Source organism: Pteropus medius, unplaced genomic scaffold (assembly GCF_902729225.1).
Source record: "Pteropus medius unplaced genomic scaffold, Ma_sr-lr_union100, whole genome shotgun sequence".
Lineage (NCBI taxonomy): Eukaryota > Metazoa > Chordata > Mammalia > Chiroptera > Pteropodidae > Pteropus > Pteropus medius.
The window spans coordinates 19,104,395-19,124,292 of NW_024340692.1; the positions used below are offsets into that span (position 1 = coordinate 19,104,395).

General features: G+C 38.1%; 1 protein-coding gene across 8 annotated transcripts in view; it reads left to right on the plus strand.

Moving 5' to 3' along the window:
• TMC1 (transmembrane channel like 1) overlaps window positions 1-19,898 on the plus strand; it is a 259,282-nt gene that overhangs the window by 203,301 nt on the left and 36,083 nt on the right. For all 8 annotated transcript variants that reach the window (XM_039841651.1, XM_039841643.1, XM_039841469.1 and 5 more), the window contains 2 exons: window positions 12,665-12,807; window positions 19,580-19,724. In XM_039841651.1, coding sequence (XP_039697585.1) covers window positions 12,665-12,807; window positions 19,580-19,724 — 288 coding nt within the window. The remainder of the gene's footprint in view (window positions 1-12,664; window positions 12,808-19,579; window positions 19,725-19,898) is intronic.

Sequence of the window (19,898 nt, forward strand, 5' to 3'; positions counted from 1 at the left end):
GAAGGGTGGGGACACATTAACTACATCTTCTTTGAAGTCCTTAATATAATGATCAACCAATAGAGGCTTCATGAATCTTGTTGACTGACAATCTGAATAAGGAGGAGGATTTGTAGAGCCTTGAGATAAGAACAATAGAAATTAATTTATATGAGCAGTACCAGAAAATCTTAACTTTTAGAAAGGTTCCCAGTCTCTCAGTCTCTGAGTAAACAAGAAAAGCTATGGAATAAGCATAAGGCATAGTGGCAGTCCCCACTTTGTAGCATTTGGAATTGTAAATCACTCTTGTCAGAATTTTCATTTCAATTAAATATTTTTTTATTGAATATAAACACAGTTTTACAAAGATGAATGTGACATGATTTTTGACCTCGAGTTAGTCACTCATGATAGCCAAAAAAAAAAAAAAAAAGATACATAGGTAACTAGTATAAAATATGTTAAGTACTAAGTTAGCAAAATGAAAAAAAAAAGATAATGGGAAGTCTGGAGGAAGTGGTCGTTAAATTTGCTTGGGAAAGTTGGGGTTTCATAGAGGAGATGGCCTCTGAGTTAGCTTTTACTTCTCATCTTTTATTTCTCCTTTCTATTACTTTTTACTGCTTCTATCTCTCTCCCCACTCTCTTTCTTATTTAAATTTCAAAAAATTTACAACTATACCCCCCCAAACTATTTTGATTTCTCCTTCTCTTCTACTTAGAAAGATAATAAATTTATAGTCTAGTTAATAAAGAGAAGAACTAGTAATATCATTGGCATTTTCTTATGTTTAGTCATAACCAGAGAAGGGAAGACCTAAAAATATGAACAAAAGGCTTTCTGATTTTTAAACATATATTTCTGAAGTTTAAGCACACATATATTTGTCAAATAATTGAAACTGAAAGTTTTGGAAAAAAATGTCCATTTGAGATTTGAAAGATATTAATCAGTTGAAAAAGCGAGGAGGAAGGTGGCTTTAAGAGATCTACTCGGGGGTAGACTGGAGGGTCTAGGAGGTGAATGCACGAGGAAGCTAGGGAGAAATGGTTTGGGCAATAGTGGGCTCACCAGGATTTTACTACCACCCTTAACAGCTCTCGCATGTCCAGTTTGTTGAAATACTATTTATAGGAAGGTAAAGAAAGACAGAGACTGTAGTATCCTCTACTATTCATTTTCCTTTATAATTCTAAGGCTGCCTGAAAAATGATTCTAAGGCAATGAGATTGTTAAAAGGTCAAGAAAAAATAAAGCTATCAAAGTGATATTTTTTTATAAGCTTTCTTAATTTTTCTGTATACTGTAACTACTCAATTTTTTGGCATGAATCACAAAAAAGGTATTTTTTAGAGATGGAAGTGTCCTTAGAGATCTTCCATCCCATGGCCCACATTATAAAATTAGGGACACTTTGAGTTGCAGAAACATGTTCAGAATCTTATAGCTAATGAGTGGCCCCTAATCTAGTGCCTTTCTATGTCCTGTTTCTGTCTATAATTTCCTGCAGTGATTTCCAACAGCCTTCTTACCGACTGTGTCTGGAACACAGAGTGGCTCTATTTAACGCCATATCTCTTTCACAAGGGGAGTAGGAGTTGAAGCAGTTGGATCCCATTTTCGCCCTTCACGATAAACATGTAATTCCCAAATTAGCTTCTCACATAGAATGACAGATTTGATATTTAATCTTGCCTTAGTTCTTTACTTGATCATCTGAACAATTACCTCATAAAGGAGCCCACTCTGTATTATGAGATGATCTAAGTAGACAGCTCAGTATTCCATCTATCATGGCACTGTGGAGGAAGCCGTTGACCAAATGTCCTTGAGATCCCTGAAAACTCAGAATTCTGCACTTCCAGAAATGCCAGGAAGAAAAGACACATTTTAGGCCCAGGACAGAGATGACTGGTCCCTGAACAGTCTAATCTGGCCATGAGTTGGTGTTACCAGTTTAGATCTCCCAGACCCCTACTGTGGGAACCTGGTCCCCTGGAAGGATCCTTTGTCTTTCTAAGGATCCTTTGTCTCTTCAGTGTCTATGATCCAAAACAAAACTGAAGCTGAGCCTTCAGCAGTGCAAGTTATAATTCGATGGCCAGAGAAGGGGGAAATGGGAGTTACACTCACAAATCTATTGCTCATCACAGAAAAGTCTGGGGGATGTTATTATGGAAGCGACGTAATGAGGGGGAGACGTATGCATTAGGTTTTAGGGGAATGGGCTGGTCTTTTCTAAGACATGGGGCACCACCCCCTTTTTGCCCTTATATGGTCTGAGTAGATCTGTCATGGTACCAGCAGGTTTTGTCAGCATGCTAATGTATTATAATCAGGGTATAATGAGGTTCAGGGTCTCCTAGAGAGGTCATATTTAGCACTATCTTGCTTCTGACCCACCCTGGTTGATTTCTGTTATTTTAGCCTTCTTCTTTTTATGGTTTTCCTGTAACTGCAATGAATGGAAAGGTAAGAACACAATAGCCAGGGTCCTACAGCCATGGTGACATTGGTTTGTGGCATCTAAGAAGATTAATGTGCCAGCTTAGCTAAGCAATGCCATATAGATGCAGGTGATGAGAAGCAGAAAAGATTAATAGAACACTGTATATAGATGCAAGCATGACCTCTTGTGGTAGAAAAGCCTATAAGATAGGAAGGGCCAGAAAACCTTTAGAGTGGGGGTGGAGGACATTGTAGGGATCTGCTCCTCTATTGAGCTTCATGTTAGAAGTGTGGAACATCCCACCCCTGGAAGTAACCCCTTGGAAGCTCAGTGTTCTGTCACTTATAAACATATATCACAACTCATCCAAATTCCCTTTAGGTAATAGTAGACAAGTGCCATTTGATATATGCTAGAGTAGTTAGTCTTGTGTCTTCTCAAAGTCATCATTTTACAAAGCACCATATTTTTAAACCTTTTATTGAATACCCAGTGATTGATCTTACTGATCAGGGAGACATATATTTGATTAAAATAGTAAAAAATAGGGAGATTATCTAATATATATTGTATGAATCAAATTAGTAGAAATGCTATCATTTGAAACTGTATAATTAGAAAAATGAATTTAATTGGAAATAATTAGAAAAATGAGTTTAACTCAGTAAGAAGAGAATGTATGTATTGGCAAGATACTTGGAGACACAAGAATGGCATAAGAATGATAAAGAGGAAGAGAATGCATAATTTGGATATTATCGTAATAATAATAACAGAGAGGGGGGACCTGAGATGGAATTTGGAAGGAGTTTGAGCTGATTTCAGATGGTGAGATGAGATAATATCTTTTCCGTAAGGATTTGAGTTGTAAGTAAAGAAAAATGCATTTAGTTTTCTAGCTTGAGGGCATGTTGTACATTGCTTATAGATGGATGGCAAGTCACCTTTGCCTCCCCTGTTCTGCTGGGCAGGAGGGCAAAATTAACACCTATTATGTGGTAAGCAGGCCAAAACAGTACATTTTATAACAACCCTTCAAGATGAAGATTAGTAATCATTGCATAGTTGAGAGAATTGGGGCTCAGAGAAGTTAGTCTGCCAAAGACAGCACATGTAATTAGAGGAGGCATTGAAATTCAAATTAAAATGTGGCTGCCTTCAATATCAAATTGTTTGTTTTACTCTAACATATCATCCAGAGCCTGTTCCTCTGCCCTGCCCACTTTTACCACATCTCCTCCTAGTGGTCTGTCCTCAGGGAAGACTGTCACAGACATTATGAATGTTAACAAATAGCAGTTCAGTTCCTAAGTTTACCAGCATCAACAGTTCATTTAAGTAATCATCTTCTAAAGTGAGAGTGTCTCCTCTCAGACATTATCTCGGTATCTTAAGTTCCTTCATTTCTTATTGTATTGGGCCACATTTAGAAGAGAAATTCTTGTGATTCACATATGGAATAATGTATATTTTCTTTCAGGAATATTTAAACAATTCAAGCACATCTTTATTTTCAGAGTCCTTTTGAAGGGGCAAATCATTTTAGGTTTCCTGAGAAGTAGACACCCAAAAATATTAGTTGCAGGAGAAATTGGATGAGATGGCTATAAATGAGAAAGGGGAAAGGAGCAGGAGTAGGTGGGGAGAGTCTTCAGATGGCAAAGCAAGTCTGATACCTGTGAAAGGAGAGAGGGAAGGAAGATTAGGAAGGAAGAGACTCAGACTCAGTTCTGCAAAAAGTCCTGGCCAGGTTAATTGTGAGTCTCCAAGCAAGGACGTCCATTGGAGGAGTCCCATGGCACTCAGGAGTAACCTGGCTCTAGTGTTCCTCACTGTGCTCGGTTGTTGGCAAGAGGCAGCCAAGGGTGTGTGGTCTCAGGATGAACACGTCATGATCTTTTTTGGTCAATCCAAAGTGGTAACAGCTGCAGGCTATCTTTTGAAGATGATCTGGGCAGCACACCTATATGCTACTATGAGTCTGTCAACTCTGGCTCTATTTTAGATTAGAATTCTTGCTGTTGCTCTTGTTGTTATTTAGTTTCAACAAGCTTCAAATACTCCAGCACGACCTCCTTGCCACCGCCATCGTCTCAGCCTAGCCAAGGGCTGCCTCAGCAGAGACTGAACTCTTAACTTATAAGTTATCCATTGGTGAGGGCAAGCCAGCCTGCTAAGCCTCTTGGGCACAAATCTGGGTTGTAGATTCCCAGGTACACTCAGAGATATGACTCTTCCCTGGACTGGAGATAACAAGATTGAAAGCGTGAAGTTCCTCTCATCTACATCCATCTGTATCCATAGTAAGACTCCTTTGACAATTTCACTAAGTAGGAGCAGGGATGGGGGCTAAGAGGGTAGGAGGTCCTGCTCAGGCCCAGGGATGGCAGTATCTAAGAGCTGTATCTAGGCAGTGTCTTGGCTTCTATATTTGCTTTATTTGCTCAGCGTCCAGTGCCAGTCCCTCTGGTTCAAAAGTTCATGAAGTTTGATTAAAAGGAGAGACATTTCATATTCTGTTTTAGGTCCTAGTTTCTTTCTCTTGCTTCATAGGCTTCTCAACCTGCTACTCCTGGACCTCTGTATGACTCATCTATAGCTTATGGTAGGAGAGATAGATCCCTGTGTCTGCGTTTAGTTTTCTTGGTATTCTTTTGTTCTCTTACATGTGGGAAGCTGATTCCTTAGGGTCTACGGTTTTATCAGTGCTTTCTTTGCTTCAGCAACAACTTCCAGTTTTCAGCACCTCCCTCAAGCTGTACCTTGCCAAACTGAAGATGAGCTTTCTTTTTGTGAAAATTTGGAATGCCTATGATCCCGATGCCAAACTTACAACATGAAAACAGCATCACTACTTTGGATGTGATTACAGAAACGTGTCTTTTCATCAGTTCAGCGAGCATTTATTGAGCATTGTCTAGGTTCCAGACAGTGCGCTAGGCAGCAAACAAAGATGAGCAAAACCCAGCGAGGTCTCTGCTTTCAGGCACTTAAAGTCTTGTCGAGCATTAAATAATCATAAAAATAAATGTAATTGCAACTGTGCCGAGTGCTATGAAAAAAAGGTAAACAGTATTAAGAGAATGTATAGCAGGGAAACTGACTGCTATAGCAGGGATAGTAGGAGTTTTGCTGAGAAAGTAACATTCGAATTGGACTCTAAAGAGTCAATATAAGTTCCCAGTTTGAGAGAAGGCAGAGGCATTCTACGTAATGAAAATAGTAAGTGCAAAGGCCCTGTGGTAAAAGAGGGTTACCTTACTCAGGGGACCAAATGACAGCTAGTAAAATTAGAGCTCAGAATGTGAAAGGATGACAGAGGCAGATGGCATTGGAGAGATAAAAAGGTATCAAACCATGGGAGACCTTCTAGAATCTAGGCCATGATAATTTTTAATTTTCCTCAGAGCAATTGAAAGTAATTTAAGTGGGTGGTGGGTGGATAGAGACATTATCAGACTTAGATTTTGAAAAGTGCAACAGACTGAAGAAAGACAAGATGAATGTGAGGAGACTAAGAAACAGTCTTGTCACTATGACCAAGTAAGAGACTAAGGTTATTTGGAATAGGTCGATCTACCTGGAAGGAGTTTGGCCAATATTTCAATACTGGCTGACAATTTAATATATTATAAGCTGATCCATTGAGTTAGATCAGAACCTTGCAACCTATTAAATTATATTATATAATACAAATAGCATCAATCATGAGTCCAATACATCTGCTATGACAGATTATTTAAATTTACAAACATTTGAAAGCAATTCTGTAAACATTTTATCCTATTTTCTAGCATCATAGATTTCCAGTAGACATCATTTGCTTATAAACTGTACTTGAAATAAATTACATTTTGCTAATCTGAAATATTTGAAATAAAATATATGTTATTTACATGGAATTGATAATTTCTGAATTAAATTTTTTTAAGTTGTCTCAATATTTTCTCTACCTTTAAAAAATGTTTATTTGTTTGAAAACATCTTCGTAAATAAATAATACTAAGGTAATTCCCAGCATAAGCTGTGCCCAGAAGACCACACCCATCTTTTTTCATGTGTAGATTCACAAGGCTTCATGTTGCAAGACTTCAAAGAACTAATGGACAGATTTACAGTCCAGAAGTCAAAGAATAACAAACCACCATAATATAATGCTTTTAATGTCTACCTTGTGAAACAAAAGAAGACCAATTTTCCTGTGTGGGAAGAAGTCATACATAGCAGCTTATTTTATAGCCCTGAAGTGTCTCGTTTTGTAGGAGTTTTAGACAATTAGACAGTAGAAAAAATTAAGGAGTTTTGCCAACTTCAGTGTCTCTCAGATACTTTTTTGATTTTGATTCATTAAATCCCAACATGAGATTGTAATTATCATGTTGCTGTCGTAAATGATTTACTTTATTTTATTAAAATGGGAGCTAGAGAGCAGAAAAGAGTGGTTTAAATGAAAATTTAAGGAACTTAATGTAACTGAGGATTGCTAATGACCACCAGAAGCAATTCTTTTCATTCAGTCATTCCACAAACATAAATCAAATTTCAGATGCTGGAAATAAAAAGATAACTAACGTTATTCTCTGCTCATGGGGACCTTATGGTCTAACTGGATGTGCCATACAGTGTGAAAGCCTCAAGCTAACAGATATATGTCCTAGGCACATCGAGGCATAATAGAGAGAGGATTCAGTGTTAGAGTTTACTGGAGTCTTGAGAGGACCCAATAAACAGTAACTCGATTTCCTATCCAAGTTCTGAATGATTTGTTTGAGAAGAAGCAGATGGGCATCAAAATTCCACATTCATTACTAATAGAGACCAAATTTGAGGACCAATCAGGGACTCTTAGCCAAATGGTCTTGCTAATAGGGAACCCCAAATTAGTCCAACTTACCCAGGGGCCAGCTTGTGTCCCACATGATGAAAGTTATATTTGGGCTAGGCAAGCCCAGATAATTCATTCCAAATTTACCAATCAGAGAAGTCACTACACTTCCCTGGTGTGGAGTGAGTGAAGAGGTAGAAGAGGGTTGGGGAGTATCTCATCGAATGGAGTACCCGAAGGAAATACTGGGGGAATAGAATAACCATTTGTTTCCCCATAACAAGTGACTCTGTTCTAGAGTAGAGGTCAGTAAAGGATTTACAGAGGCATCTTGAACTAGTTTTAAAGGAAAAATAGGAATAAACTAGGCTCTGGAATGGGTAGGGCAACTGGAAACAGTGTTCCAAGCAGAGGGATCAGTATGTATGATGGCATGGAGGCACAAAATCATATTATACACTGAATACCAATTAGTGATTCATCAAAGCTGGTACCTGGGAGAAAGTAGTGTAGTGAAAGATGAGCTGAAAGATGAGCGTATTATTACCCCACCCTCCCAAATAAAGGAGGGTCTAATCAGGGAGGACAGTTTCACTTATTATGCTAAAGAGTCAGACTTTATCCTAACTATTTGCATAATAGAAGTGGAGAGAACAAGGGTTTTGAAGTAGGATGGTCAGAGTTATCCTTCAGAAGAGTCTTTGTGAATCCAGCATGAGTTCGGTTGGATTTGGTGTGAGATGGAGGCAGAGGGACCTCTAAGTGGCAGTGGTGTGCAGAGAAAAGATCAATATCAGTTATGTTAATGAGGCAGAAACTACAGGACTTAGTGAGTGACTGCATGTGGGTTATGGGTAAAAATGGAAAGACAATGAAAGTATCCAAGTTTCTGGTGGAGATGACTGGGTGGGTTGGTGGTGACATTTCCCTGGAGGAAGAAGTAGCAAGTTTGGTGGAACTCTTTTGGATGTTCTCAGTCCACAAGCCAGCAAAGCCACCTGTCTGGGAAGGAGGAAGAGGGATGAGGGGACCAATACGTGGATGGGCATCAGAAGAAACTGTCTACTTCATGTTTTTTGAGGGCCAGAGTTCACTGTCTATAATACTGTTGACAAGTAGAAGTTTATTCCCTCTACTGAAAACTACATCTGCTAAGGCTCAGTCTAGCTTCCTCTCTGTAACTGACACACTCCCTTGCTAAGAGCTGTGTAGCATCTGTTTTATAGCTCTGGATCTGGGTTGTAGCAAAAGGAAAGTAAACTCAGAGGTGAGCAGAGCATTAGGTGGAAGCTTGGTGAATCTGATGAAAGAGAAGGAGTGTGGTCATGGGCTAGATGTCAACATGTAGCCCGTAAGTGCCAGACTGGCTGCTGTTCTTGTGAAATTAGTTGAGCTTTGTTTTGGGTGTTAGCCTTTTATTTCTTGCTTCTCTCCTATGTTCCACTCTATCATATTTAAGTAATACCATCTACCTTTCCTCCAGACTTGAATTTTTTTTTTTTTTTTTTTAACCACTAAGGTGTAAATGACTGATAACAGCTCAAAAGGAAGCAGAAATATGCCTCAGCTGGTGAGGTACTACTCCCCACACACATAAGCTCAGCATGGTTCAAAACTTATATCTTCCTTTCTCACCAGCTCATCATTGACTTCATGATTTTTTGTTTTTGTTTTTTTTTTCAAAATAATGGTCTGACAATAAGTACAAATTAGAAAGAGTTGTTAAGGATGATGAAACTCATTTACCATCCTGGGGCTAGAGTGTTACTTTCACTCTATCACTCTATTTGTCGTCATGTGAAACACCACAGGGACGGAGTTCTAATATAATTTCAGGTGGTAAGTACTTATGAAGAGGATATTTTGTGTGCAGAACTCTTTTGAGGGCCTCTATAATCTCGCCTCCTACACCATCTGTGTATAATATTTGGCTAATAATAAGTACTCAATAAAAGTTAGTTGGATAAATAAATACATGAGTTGTTTCCTAGGGAGCACCCATCAAAACATTCTCTTTCTTGTGGAAGGGTGTCAGTGACTATAGACTAGACCAGCTGCAGCATTCAAACAGAAATTAGAGTCTTAATAGATGATGCAGAAGCACGGAACCCAGAGTTGGACAGGAATTTTCTATGCTCATTTGAAACTTGGCTCTGACCGTGGTTTCTCTGTCACAGATTTTGGGGTGAGAGAGAGCTCCCACAGGGAAAGCCGTGCGTGCTGACATAGAAACCGAATAGAACCTTGGCTTGGTTTGGAGTCCTTGCTATTTTAGTCACTTCCAGATGTCTGCTGTTGGAGCTTTAAGGAAAGGGGAAAGATGTGTGGAGTGTGGGGGCGCTGGCTGGGTGAAAGGGGAGGGGTGTTCCTCTTTTAAGCCTTTCAACTCGTGTTTAAAGCCACCCCTCAAGATGGATTGTATAAAGCTTTTAAAAATTGTGCTCTTCAGTAGTTTCTCTTTCATTTACACAAAGACAAACTTGAAGAAGCCTTTGTAAAATAATAAGTATTCAAAAAAAAAAAAAAAAGAAAAAAAACCCTTACCACTTTGGATGTGATCTAATATTTATGAAGTGCCAGCCATTGAACATATGTTGAATGGTACATATACCAGATGGGCTAGATGCTCCAGTAGCTATTGTGCTAACCTAGCAAGTACACCAGATGCTTGTTATATATCTCCTTTCCCCTTTTATGTCATTTTAGAGGTGTCTCTTAATCCTAATACCATCATTATGAATTAGAAAAAAATGTCAGGTTGTAATATTTATGGATGTGGAGATGAGGCCCTCTGGAATTTTTTCAAAAGGGGTATTAAGTCCTTTCTAAGAGGTCCTGGCTTCACCAAGAACCAATCCAGAGATATAGGTCAAAAGTCCCTGCTGAGTTGATAGGATTTTCTTGTTTCTTTGTTGTACTGGGAAGGTATGGCACTAGCATGATACAAGACCTGGTACAAAGCACAAGAGAAGCAGTATAGCACAATGGTTAAGTGTGTGGGATTTGAATCAGACAGACCCAGTTCAAGTTCAGACTCTGTCACTTACTAGCTATGTGAATTTGGACAAGTTACTTCACATCTCTAAGACTCTTTTTTTTTTTTTTTTTTAATCTGAGATGGAGAGCAAGAGGGGGTGGTAAGTAATAATGCTCGCTTGTCCAACCAAGTTGTGAGCTAACCAGAAATAGGGCAAATGTTAAGACAAGTAGAGGTCGGCATGTCACCTTTATTATTATTAAAACTGATATTAAAAAATGTGATATCTTTTTATGGCAAGTGGCTTCACAGGTAGGCATTTCTGCCCAGCAGCCTTAAACCAGGATCGGCCCCTTCCCCCCGGCAGGGGCAGAGCATGCATATGCTCTCTCAAGAGGAGGAGAAGAGGTGGCTCACATTGTTCCCATTTGTTCCTCCATGCTCTGCTCTCCAATTAGTGTCCCCTCCCCAGGACTAGTGTGAGGTCATGGAAAGAGCCTGGGAGTGTTACATTTATGGGTCTTCTCTACATGGAAGGAAACATCAAGAGTTGAGGAAAACTATTTCCCCCAACAGCAGCAACTTCTTTAGGTTCTTCTGAGGCTTCTGTGAAATGAAGTAAGGTGCTCAGCAAATGCTAAGTGTTCAACAAAACTTATCGATTGATATTATTACTACAACCATGATCACTAAGTGTCAGGACGGTAGCAAGGAAATGAGGTAAGGGTTAGATGCAGGGAAAAATAGAGGAGTTTGGAAAATAATGTTATAATTATGAGCAAAAAAACTGTTTGAGATATCTCTAAACTACACAAGAGGCCAAGTACCAACACTTACTATGTTCTGTTGTTGTTGCCCTGGGACAGGACGGCCAGTCTGAAGACAGGGGAGAAGGAGGTGGCATTTAAAATAGCTGAGAGGGAACAGAGACTTTAACTTGCTGAATGTGAAAGAAGATGTCCTGGAACCAGTGCAGGGGAATCCTGCCAATGATTATTCTCCCGGGCTGCTTTCTGGGTCTTGGGCAGTGGGCCAGTCCACGTTCGTTTGGTTTCCTCTCTGGGACACGAGATTAGCCTGCTTACTTCCCCTATTTAAGGTTTTCACTAGTTGTTTAGCCCCCAATTTTCTTTTTCTTTTTCTTTTGAGCTGAAAAAAAATGCAGATATAGGCAGATAAGGTTCAGAGAAGTGCTTTTTTACCTACACCCCGCTCATTCCATCCCAACTCTACTTAAGCCCATGTTCTCTTCTAAGATATTCTGGACATTTCTCCCCGCCCTCCCCCAAACCCCCCTGCTAATTCTTACAGAGTATTAAAAATAAATTTGCTGAAAATTCTGAAAGCAATAGTTTTTTCAGATCTCCGTTGGCCTCCAATTTGGGCTAGGCATTATCTTTGTTTAAGGCAGTTCTTAAAATTACTTGTCTTAATTCTTCCTCTGGAAATTAGCATCCAGGGCACTTCCTCCCCTTCCGCCTTCTCCCACTTCTCCTCCCTTCTTCAATGGTAGGCTTTAAAGTCCCTGGCTTGGTTAGAGTCAGACAACTGGATTTTCTAAGATTCAAGGGTGACCCACTTGATCTCAAGAGGAAGCCCCACACTGGCAAGTTATTATCTCCTCACTTCACAAAGCATAGTAATTTTAAGTTATTGCCAGAGAGAGAGATCAAGTCAGAGAAAAGCTAAAGAAGTGGATGTATAGTACTATGGAAACAACGTTTCAATTCCGAGCATGAAAAACACAGTGAATGTGAAGAATACTATAAAGGAAGCAGCATCAGAGTATACCAGTGCTCTGCATATGTTCCACTCAGGTGGCTTTGGGAAATGGTGATTCCAACTCTGGCAGATCATTTTTAGGAAGGAGCATGAAATTACATGAACAAATATGCTCGTTATGGGAGAATACTGTAATAGTCTTGATGAATAGAAGATTGAGAAGATTGGTTCCAATGTCTCTTTACCTGTTCCTCGCTTGAGCTGGGACATGGCTTCTGTGGTTTAGGAGAACCAATCTAACTGTGGCTCAGGTGACTGCCATGGCACTTTGAGGAAGCATGTTCTAGGTTCTCCTCCCAATATTAAGCAAGCTCTTCAAATTGTAAGTCAAATAACACCATGAAGTGTATGTCGATGCTTCAATCAATGGGTTTTTCATGGTAATGGCTCCACAGCTGAGCGAGCCTATATTTGATTACAAGTTTGGTCTATTTAGAAGTCCCCGAATTTCAAGTAAACTATGAGACTGTCAATCAATGTGGCAGCTGAAACGTTCACTCCGTGAAGCAAAACAATAGGGCTCATGTCAGGGCCATATCCCAAGGCTGAAAATAAATGTCATTTTGTTATTCTTCTTAAAAGTCTATCTTTTTTTCTTTGAGTTGCTCTTTACAACATCTGCTAAGTGGCTTTGCTGTTGGATTTTAGGGCTTGGCGCAATATTCTGTCCTCTTTTATGGCTATTACGACAATAAACGAACAATCGGATGGATGAATTTCAGGCTGCCGCTCTCCTATTTTCTGGTGGGGATCATGTGCATTGGATACAGCTTTCTGGTTGTCCTTAAAGCGTAAGTTTCATTTGTTCTCTTGGGAAGCAAGTAATGATTTCTGGAATCAAACGGGAGAATGGATATGTATATTTTTTTGTTTCACATTGAGAGGATGCAGAGTCTATGAGATAAAATGTCATTTAATACTGACACTACTATTAGACTATTACATTCTCCAAACAAAATAGTTGAACACAAGCACAAGCCTTTGGGTCATCTCACTGGGTTAAACTGTTGGTTGTATGCTTATCCTGTGTTTAAGCATATTTTTTAAACGTGCCTTTTTGTACTTCACAGTGTGACATTTGCAAACAATATAGGGAAACAGCTGCTGACCCCTCTTTTTGCATACAGAGAGGTTTGTGACTTGCAAAATCAGTACAATAGGCAGAATCTGTTGTTCTCTGTTTGTTTTTTTAAAAAACCAGAATAATCACTCATCCAAAAAATTTCAGCTGCATAAGACAGCAAAAACAAATGGCTCGCAACCAGACCATCATGATCAACTGTGTAATCATTGTTTGTCTTGGAAAAAGATTTATTAGAGCATGAGGAAGAATTTTATTGGGGAACCGATAAAACGACAGTTCAATTTTCCCCCTGCCTGAAATATAATTGTAATACTCTGCTTAAAGACACTGCAGAAACCTAACACAGTTATTTGGGGCTGATAATCTATCCGTTAGTCAATTCTCTGCACTAGCGTAGAAAAAGAGTTGAAACACCTCAATGTTCTAACCCTTATATTTGACTCTGCACAGGGTGAATTTGCCATCTGCTTCATTTCAGAGAGGGACCTCTGCCCGCGGGCCCAAGTTCCCTGAGTAAGACCTCTCTGGAACAGTCTGTGACACACTTTGTGTCTCATCCCCATCAAACTTACTGGTTCCACCAAGGAACACTGTCATATTTAGGTTTTAAGCCCATTTAGAACTTGAAAAAGCCTTACTAGAGACCCCAAATCCAAAATTTTTATCTACCCGTCCAAGTGTAATCAGAGATCTTAAATATTAGGTATCTGTCTACCCGCTAAAGTACTACTACATTTCATAATCTAGATATTTCTAGTATTTAACCATTTTGATTTGGCAAGACTAAAATCAGGGGTGCCAGTTATATTATAAAGGCCTCAGAAGTATTATTTCTCTGTTAGTCCTCTAGTCTTCATAGTGATTGGGGAAGCATGTTTTTGTATGTCCAGGTACTCAGCTTCTTTCAGTGACTCTGCAGAGGCTGTATACCCTGGTGGCTTTTGAGCTGGTTTGCATGGATTCAAATCCCAGCTCTACCATGTACTATGAGACCTTTGACAAATTGCACAAGTGCTCTATTCTCCATTTTCTCATCTCTAATAGAGTTATAATAACTGGTCGTAAGATGGCTATGAGAACTAAATGAGTTAATACATATAAAACACCCAGAACATGTCTAGCTGGTGGTAATTGACAAACATTAATAATTTTATTAGGATTATAATTCATATACTTATTGAAGAATTGAACAAAGCCAACATGGTTGAGGAGTTGAGGTCTCCCAGTAGCCCCAATGGCAGGGAAATCATATAAGGTTATGCAGTTATACATTAATGGATTGGTGTATTTGTTACAATAATTTTCTCACAGACGGATTAAAAGTTTATAGAGCAGCATTGTGAAAGGAAATATAAGATGGACTACACATCTCATTTAAAAATTTCTAGCAGACATATTAAACAAATACATAGGTAAAAATAATTTTAATACTATATTTTATTTAACTCAATATATCAAAATTATTACTTCAAAATATAAGTAAAATAAAATTATCAAGATTTTTTTTTGGTACTAAGTCTTCGAAATCTTGTATTTTACATTATCACATTTCAAGTGCTCAGGCACCACATATCGCTGGTGGTGAGCATATTGGAGAAGACACATCTAGAGGAAATGCCAGGTTTTTCTAACTAGCTCAAAGTTGCCATTTAGGATAACTGCAGGACACCAAATCCACATTTTCCCTTTCAAAGCCATTCATATTATGTCAACCAAACCAATCTGGCTTTGGTACCTCCCTCTGGCATGGACTTTTGGCTATTTGATACCTGATTGGCCAGTGTTTTAAACTCATTGACTTGTATAGTTACAAAACAATTCATGACTCCCATCCTATTCCTAGCCCTGGGGACAAGGCTTGGTGGAAAAACAATTGATGAAATATAAGTGATTGTACAGAATCACTTATCATTTCCTCTCCTTCCTCCTCACCCCAATAGAACATATTGGAAAAAACACGAGTGGCTTTTTGGAATACATTACGCAAATCAAGTATGAGGGAACCCGAGTTCTAAAATCAATTAGGCTACTGATGGACTTTGTCATCTTGCCCATACCATTTGTCTCAGCATCTTCATCTATGAAATGGTGGCAAATATCTATTTTTAATTACCTAATAGGGAAATTGGAAGGTAGTATGAACTAGAAACTCAAAAAAGTATTCTGAGGTTTTAAGGTAGAGTGACTAACTTTGTTGACCCAGGACTCTCCTGGTTTTAGCACTGAAAGCCTGTGTCCTGGAGACCCATGCAGTCCCTGGCAAACCCAGATGGTTGGTCACCTGGTTTTAGGCCTGCCTTCCTTCCTTCCTTCCTTCCTTCCTTCCTTCCTTCCTCCTTCCTTATTCCTTCCTACACCTTTCTTCTTTTCCTTCCTTCCATCTAGGGCGTGTGCATTACAAACCACAATAGAAGCTTAGAGAACTTCATAGTAAAAAGTTACATACATATTAAAAGCAAATTAACAACAGAATAACGTAAAGTTACATAGCATGGAGACCATCAACTCTTTCATATGCTGGCTGTCTTCTTCAGTTTAAAGTTTTGTCTTCCAAAGTAAAGGTGTTTAAATTTCAAGATCTAATTGTTCTTATTAAAAGTTAAACATTTTGCATATTTCAGAGAAGCAAACTACTGGAAACAACTCAATGCATGCATATAAATATTTTTCAATTTGAAAAAATGGGAATATATTCATCTATTTATTAACTCTTAAACATTGCAAAGTATGTATTAGTTTTATCATTTTACAGATAATAATATTAATGATACTAAATGACTTGCTCAGAGCCATTTGAACCTAGATTTTTCTGCTTCAAAAGGTATTTTCTACCGAGTACACCATGCTAGTTCTTTGTATTGTGTTCCTCCTTACACAGGCTGATTTGTTCCTCCATCAATCTTTTATACTTGGTCGAGCAGGTATTATTTATTCTTACTGGATAGATTAAGAAATTAAGGTTCAGTAGAGTTTGATATTCGATTAAGCTCAAATAGCTAGTAAATTCTAGAACTGAGCCTTAAACACCATTTCAGCACTTTCCCTCTAGTCTCCAATGAGGATACATCTATAGCAATGAAGTCAAGGACCTGCTTCTGTCTTGACCCGGGTTGCCTTTTTAATTTTATATTAAAATTGTTCCTTGCTCGTCGCCAAATTCCTTTGGAGTTATCTGAACTTGATTACATAACTCCTGTCATTTAAAGTTTTGGGGAAAAAAATAAACTTATTGGAACTATGTTTTTGTCTTAAAAGACAAGATAATGTTAAAATCATGGCCAACCTCACACATTTATAAGTGAAAATTTATTTTCTTCCTTCTACCTAGATGTTCAGTGCCTCTGTCCACTTTCTTTTCACTTCTTTTGTACCTGCTATTCAGACAGCTATTATTTTCCTGATATTCTAACTAAAAGTCTTCTATGTCTCGACATCCTTCCATAGGATCTTAGCCTTAAAATTATTTCTTCTTCCTCTTCCCAATTAAAGCTTTTTTTGCTGCAGGAATCTATCTTAGTCTCAAAGAAAAGAAATCAGAACTCTTCATAGACTCCAGTCTAATGTTACTTCTCAGAGATGTTTTCACTGGAGATACCAATGATGAAGTCTCTATTGATGGGTTTCAGACCCTACAGCAGGCTATGGAGGGTAAGTGGGGCTGGTCTACAGAGCAGGAAGTCCTGGCAAATCCCATAAAGTATATGATTGTCTACTCGTTCTCAAACTATGGTTGACCTTGTTTCAGAAATGCCAGGCTTTTCTGCTTCAAGCAGAAAAGTGGTGAGGTGTGAGGAATTTAAAAGTCTAATGTTCCATGTCATATCACTGCTTAATGAACTGCATCTAAGATTATGAAATTCAACATGAAAAATACACTTTTTGCAAGCATGGACTAGGGATTGTACTGCTCTGGAATGAATGGCAACCATTGATAAAATGAGATGATATTGTCAAAACCTACCATGATGACAAGAACAGAACTGGACAGCTATAGCATAAAAAGCATATGTGTTGTACCATGTGAAAGCTTTTTAGGCTGTATGTTTTTGATGCTCTTTCACATGCTCAGTTTACTTCCAAAATCATAATTCATGTATTCGATCATTTAATAATTATTTATTGAGCAGTTACGATAGGAAATCTGGGGAGGGGCTGTCTAGAGTTTGAGGTTAGTGGTGAACAAAGAAAATGTTCCCACCTTCACAATGCTCAATTGGGGAACAGACTATAAAGTAAGAAACAACCAGTGGTTATGGCCAATATACTGACTTTGTATTTTTATGTTATCTTTTACAGTCAAATACTTGCTGCAATTTCTTCCTTCTCAAGCATGTTGTAGATGTGGTTTAGGATAGTCCTTGCTATATTTTTCTTTTTCTTGTGTGGTGGTCTTATCCTGTGAGTCTTTAGAGGATTGCTTTCTACCTTCCTCTCAATCCTCGTCCTCTTCCTGACTTTCATTTTAGGAGAGGATACATTTTAGTGACTCTGTTGGTTTAGGATTTATGAAAGCATGTATTTGATATATTAAAAACCTCCACATGTATCCACAAAGTGACCAAATGACCCCAATGCATAAATGGAGATGTAAACTTGTGAGTCCAAGGCAAGAAATTCAGTATAAAATCCTAGGCAAAGATATAAACAAAACAATTGCTTTCTACAACCTGCCAGCCAAGCAAATAATACAAATGATACTTAGTGGTTACTTTATAGATACCGTAGTTCAAAACTATAGCCCCCTTGGAAAAGAAAAAAATATTCCTAAAGATATATATTGTTTTCCTCTATAGGCTAGGGATAGAGCTATACATGGAACATTTTAGAGCTAGCAGGGCCATCTTTCAGCAAAAATGTGTAGTGAGAAGTTTGTCTTTGATATCCTTCTTTACTCCTATCAGAACCCCACTCCCTCTCTTGCCAATTCCCACATGCCAGATGTCCCCAGTTTTCTTGTCCAGCTTGAATTCTCTTCTCTGGGAGGCTGCCTACAAAAAATTTCCAGTAATAAAGTTTTATTACAAACATATCTGACAAGTTTTCATTTTTTACTTAAGGTCTGCCCCTTTGCTCAGTGACAAAATGGATGATGGCATTTTAATCAAATAAATAATTTTCTTCCTAGGTTAAACCATGGAAAATGTTTGATTTCAACTCTTTTTGACTTAAGAAAAGGCACTTTATATGGTTTAACATATTTCATGGTATTCTAGCTTGGGCACTAGAGTGAAGTAGAAACCTAAGCTTGACCTACCTCTGTGGTTTATTGCTAGATAATGTACAACACATCACTTTATAATTTTAACCCTCAGCTTTCCCCTTTGTAAAGAGAATACTATTTAATACTCTTACTTCTTGCTAAGTTTTTGAAAAGGACAAATATAATGATATACATAAAGACCATTTGCAAAGGGTAAAGTGGTAGTCTGGTATAAAGAATAATTATGTTTGGTTATTTTTCACAATATGCTAGCCCATTTAAAATACATAGACTTCCATAAGGAGTAGGAACAGTGGAGGAATTTAGATGATCTTGGAGATGCCTGCCAACCTATGATGTCAGCTTTATGTCAGTGTGCTTTTTTATTTTTCAGATCCATATCTCTATAATATTTTAAAAACCAAAACCTGTGGGACTAATTTATAATATGTATCATATGAAATTTTAATTTTGCTATTTACAGTGATAAGGGGATAAAGGAAATGGAGTGAGTAGAATATAGATCTCTAACCACTGAAATAAACATGTAAGTAAATGTATTTTAAACTCTCCAAGCAAAAAAAAAAATTTAAGTCACTGATAGAATATATGTAACCACTTGGCATTATGGTTATATAAAAATCCTGTTTTTTTTTTTTGTCAAGAGTTGTAGAGTATGAAGAAATTTTATGCACTCCATGTAATCACTCTTTGAGAAAGATTCCAGGAGGAATTGAAATACATGCAGGGGTTTCCCTGACCTTACCTGGATTAGTCCATCCCTAGGTGTCAAGGGGTCTGCAGAACAGTTACAGAGTCTATCCATAATTTTATTTCCTGGGGGGGGGGGCAGGCAATGATTTTCTTCATATTTCTAAAGAAATCCTCATCCCACAAAAGGTTAAAACCAGATATATGAGGCCAAAAATCATATATCTGGTTTTAACCTTTTGTGGGATGAGGATTTCTTTAGAATAATTAAAATCATTAATGCTTAGTGGTGTTTTCATCTTGAAGGCCTGGAAAATGCACAGTTTAAAAAATTAAAACCAAAACAAAATTTAAATATAAACTTCTATTTTCTGGTTATTAAAACTGACTTGTTTGAAAATATGCTTTTTAGATATTGGTTCTTCAATTTACCTATCATTATGTTTGGGTACCCCCTACCTTTGTCCTCTCCTTCCTTCCTTCTTCCTTCCTTCCTTCCTTCCTTCCTTCCTTCCTTCCTTCCTTCCTTTTTTTTCTGGTTGCTGGATTAAACTTCCTATTTTTACAGGATGACCAAAAATATTGGTGACGACGGCGGTGGTGATGACAACACTTTCAACTTCAGCTGGAAGGTGTTCACTAGCTGGGACTACTTGATTGGCAATCCTGAAACAGCAGACAATAAATTCAATTCTATCACAATGAACTTTAAGGTAAAGATGCCAACTTCAAGAGTCTTTACTAAGAGTAAAGTTGGAGCCATTCCGTATGGTCTAGCTAGCGAAGTATCTTGACAATTAAAAGAAAGATTAACTCATCATCTGCCTACCAAGATCTGGGCAGGGTTCAGATTATAACTGGAAATATCTGACCCATGGCAGCATTAT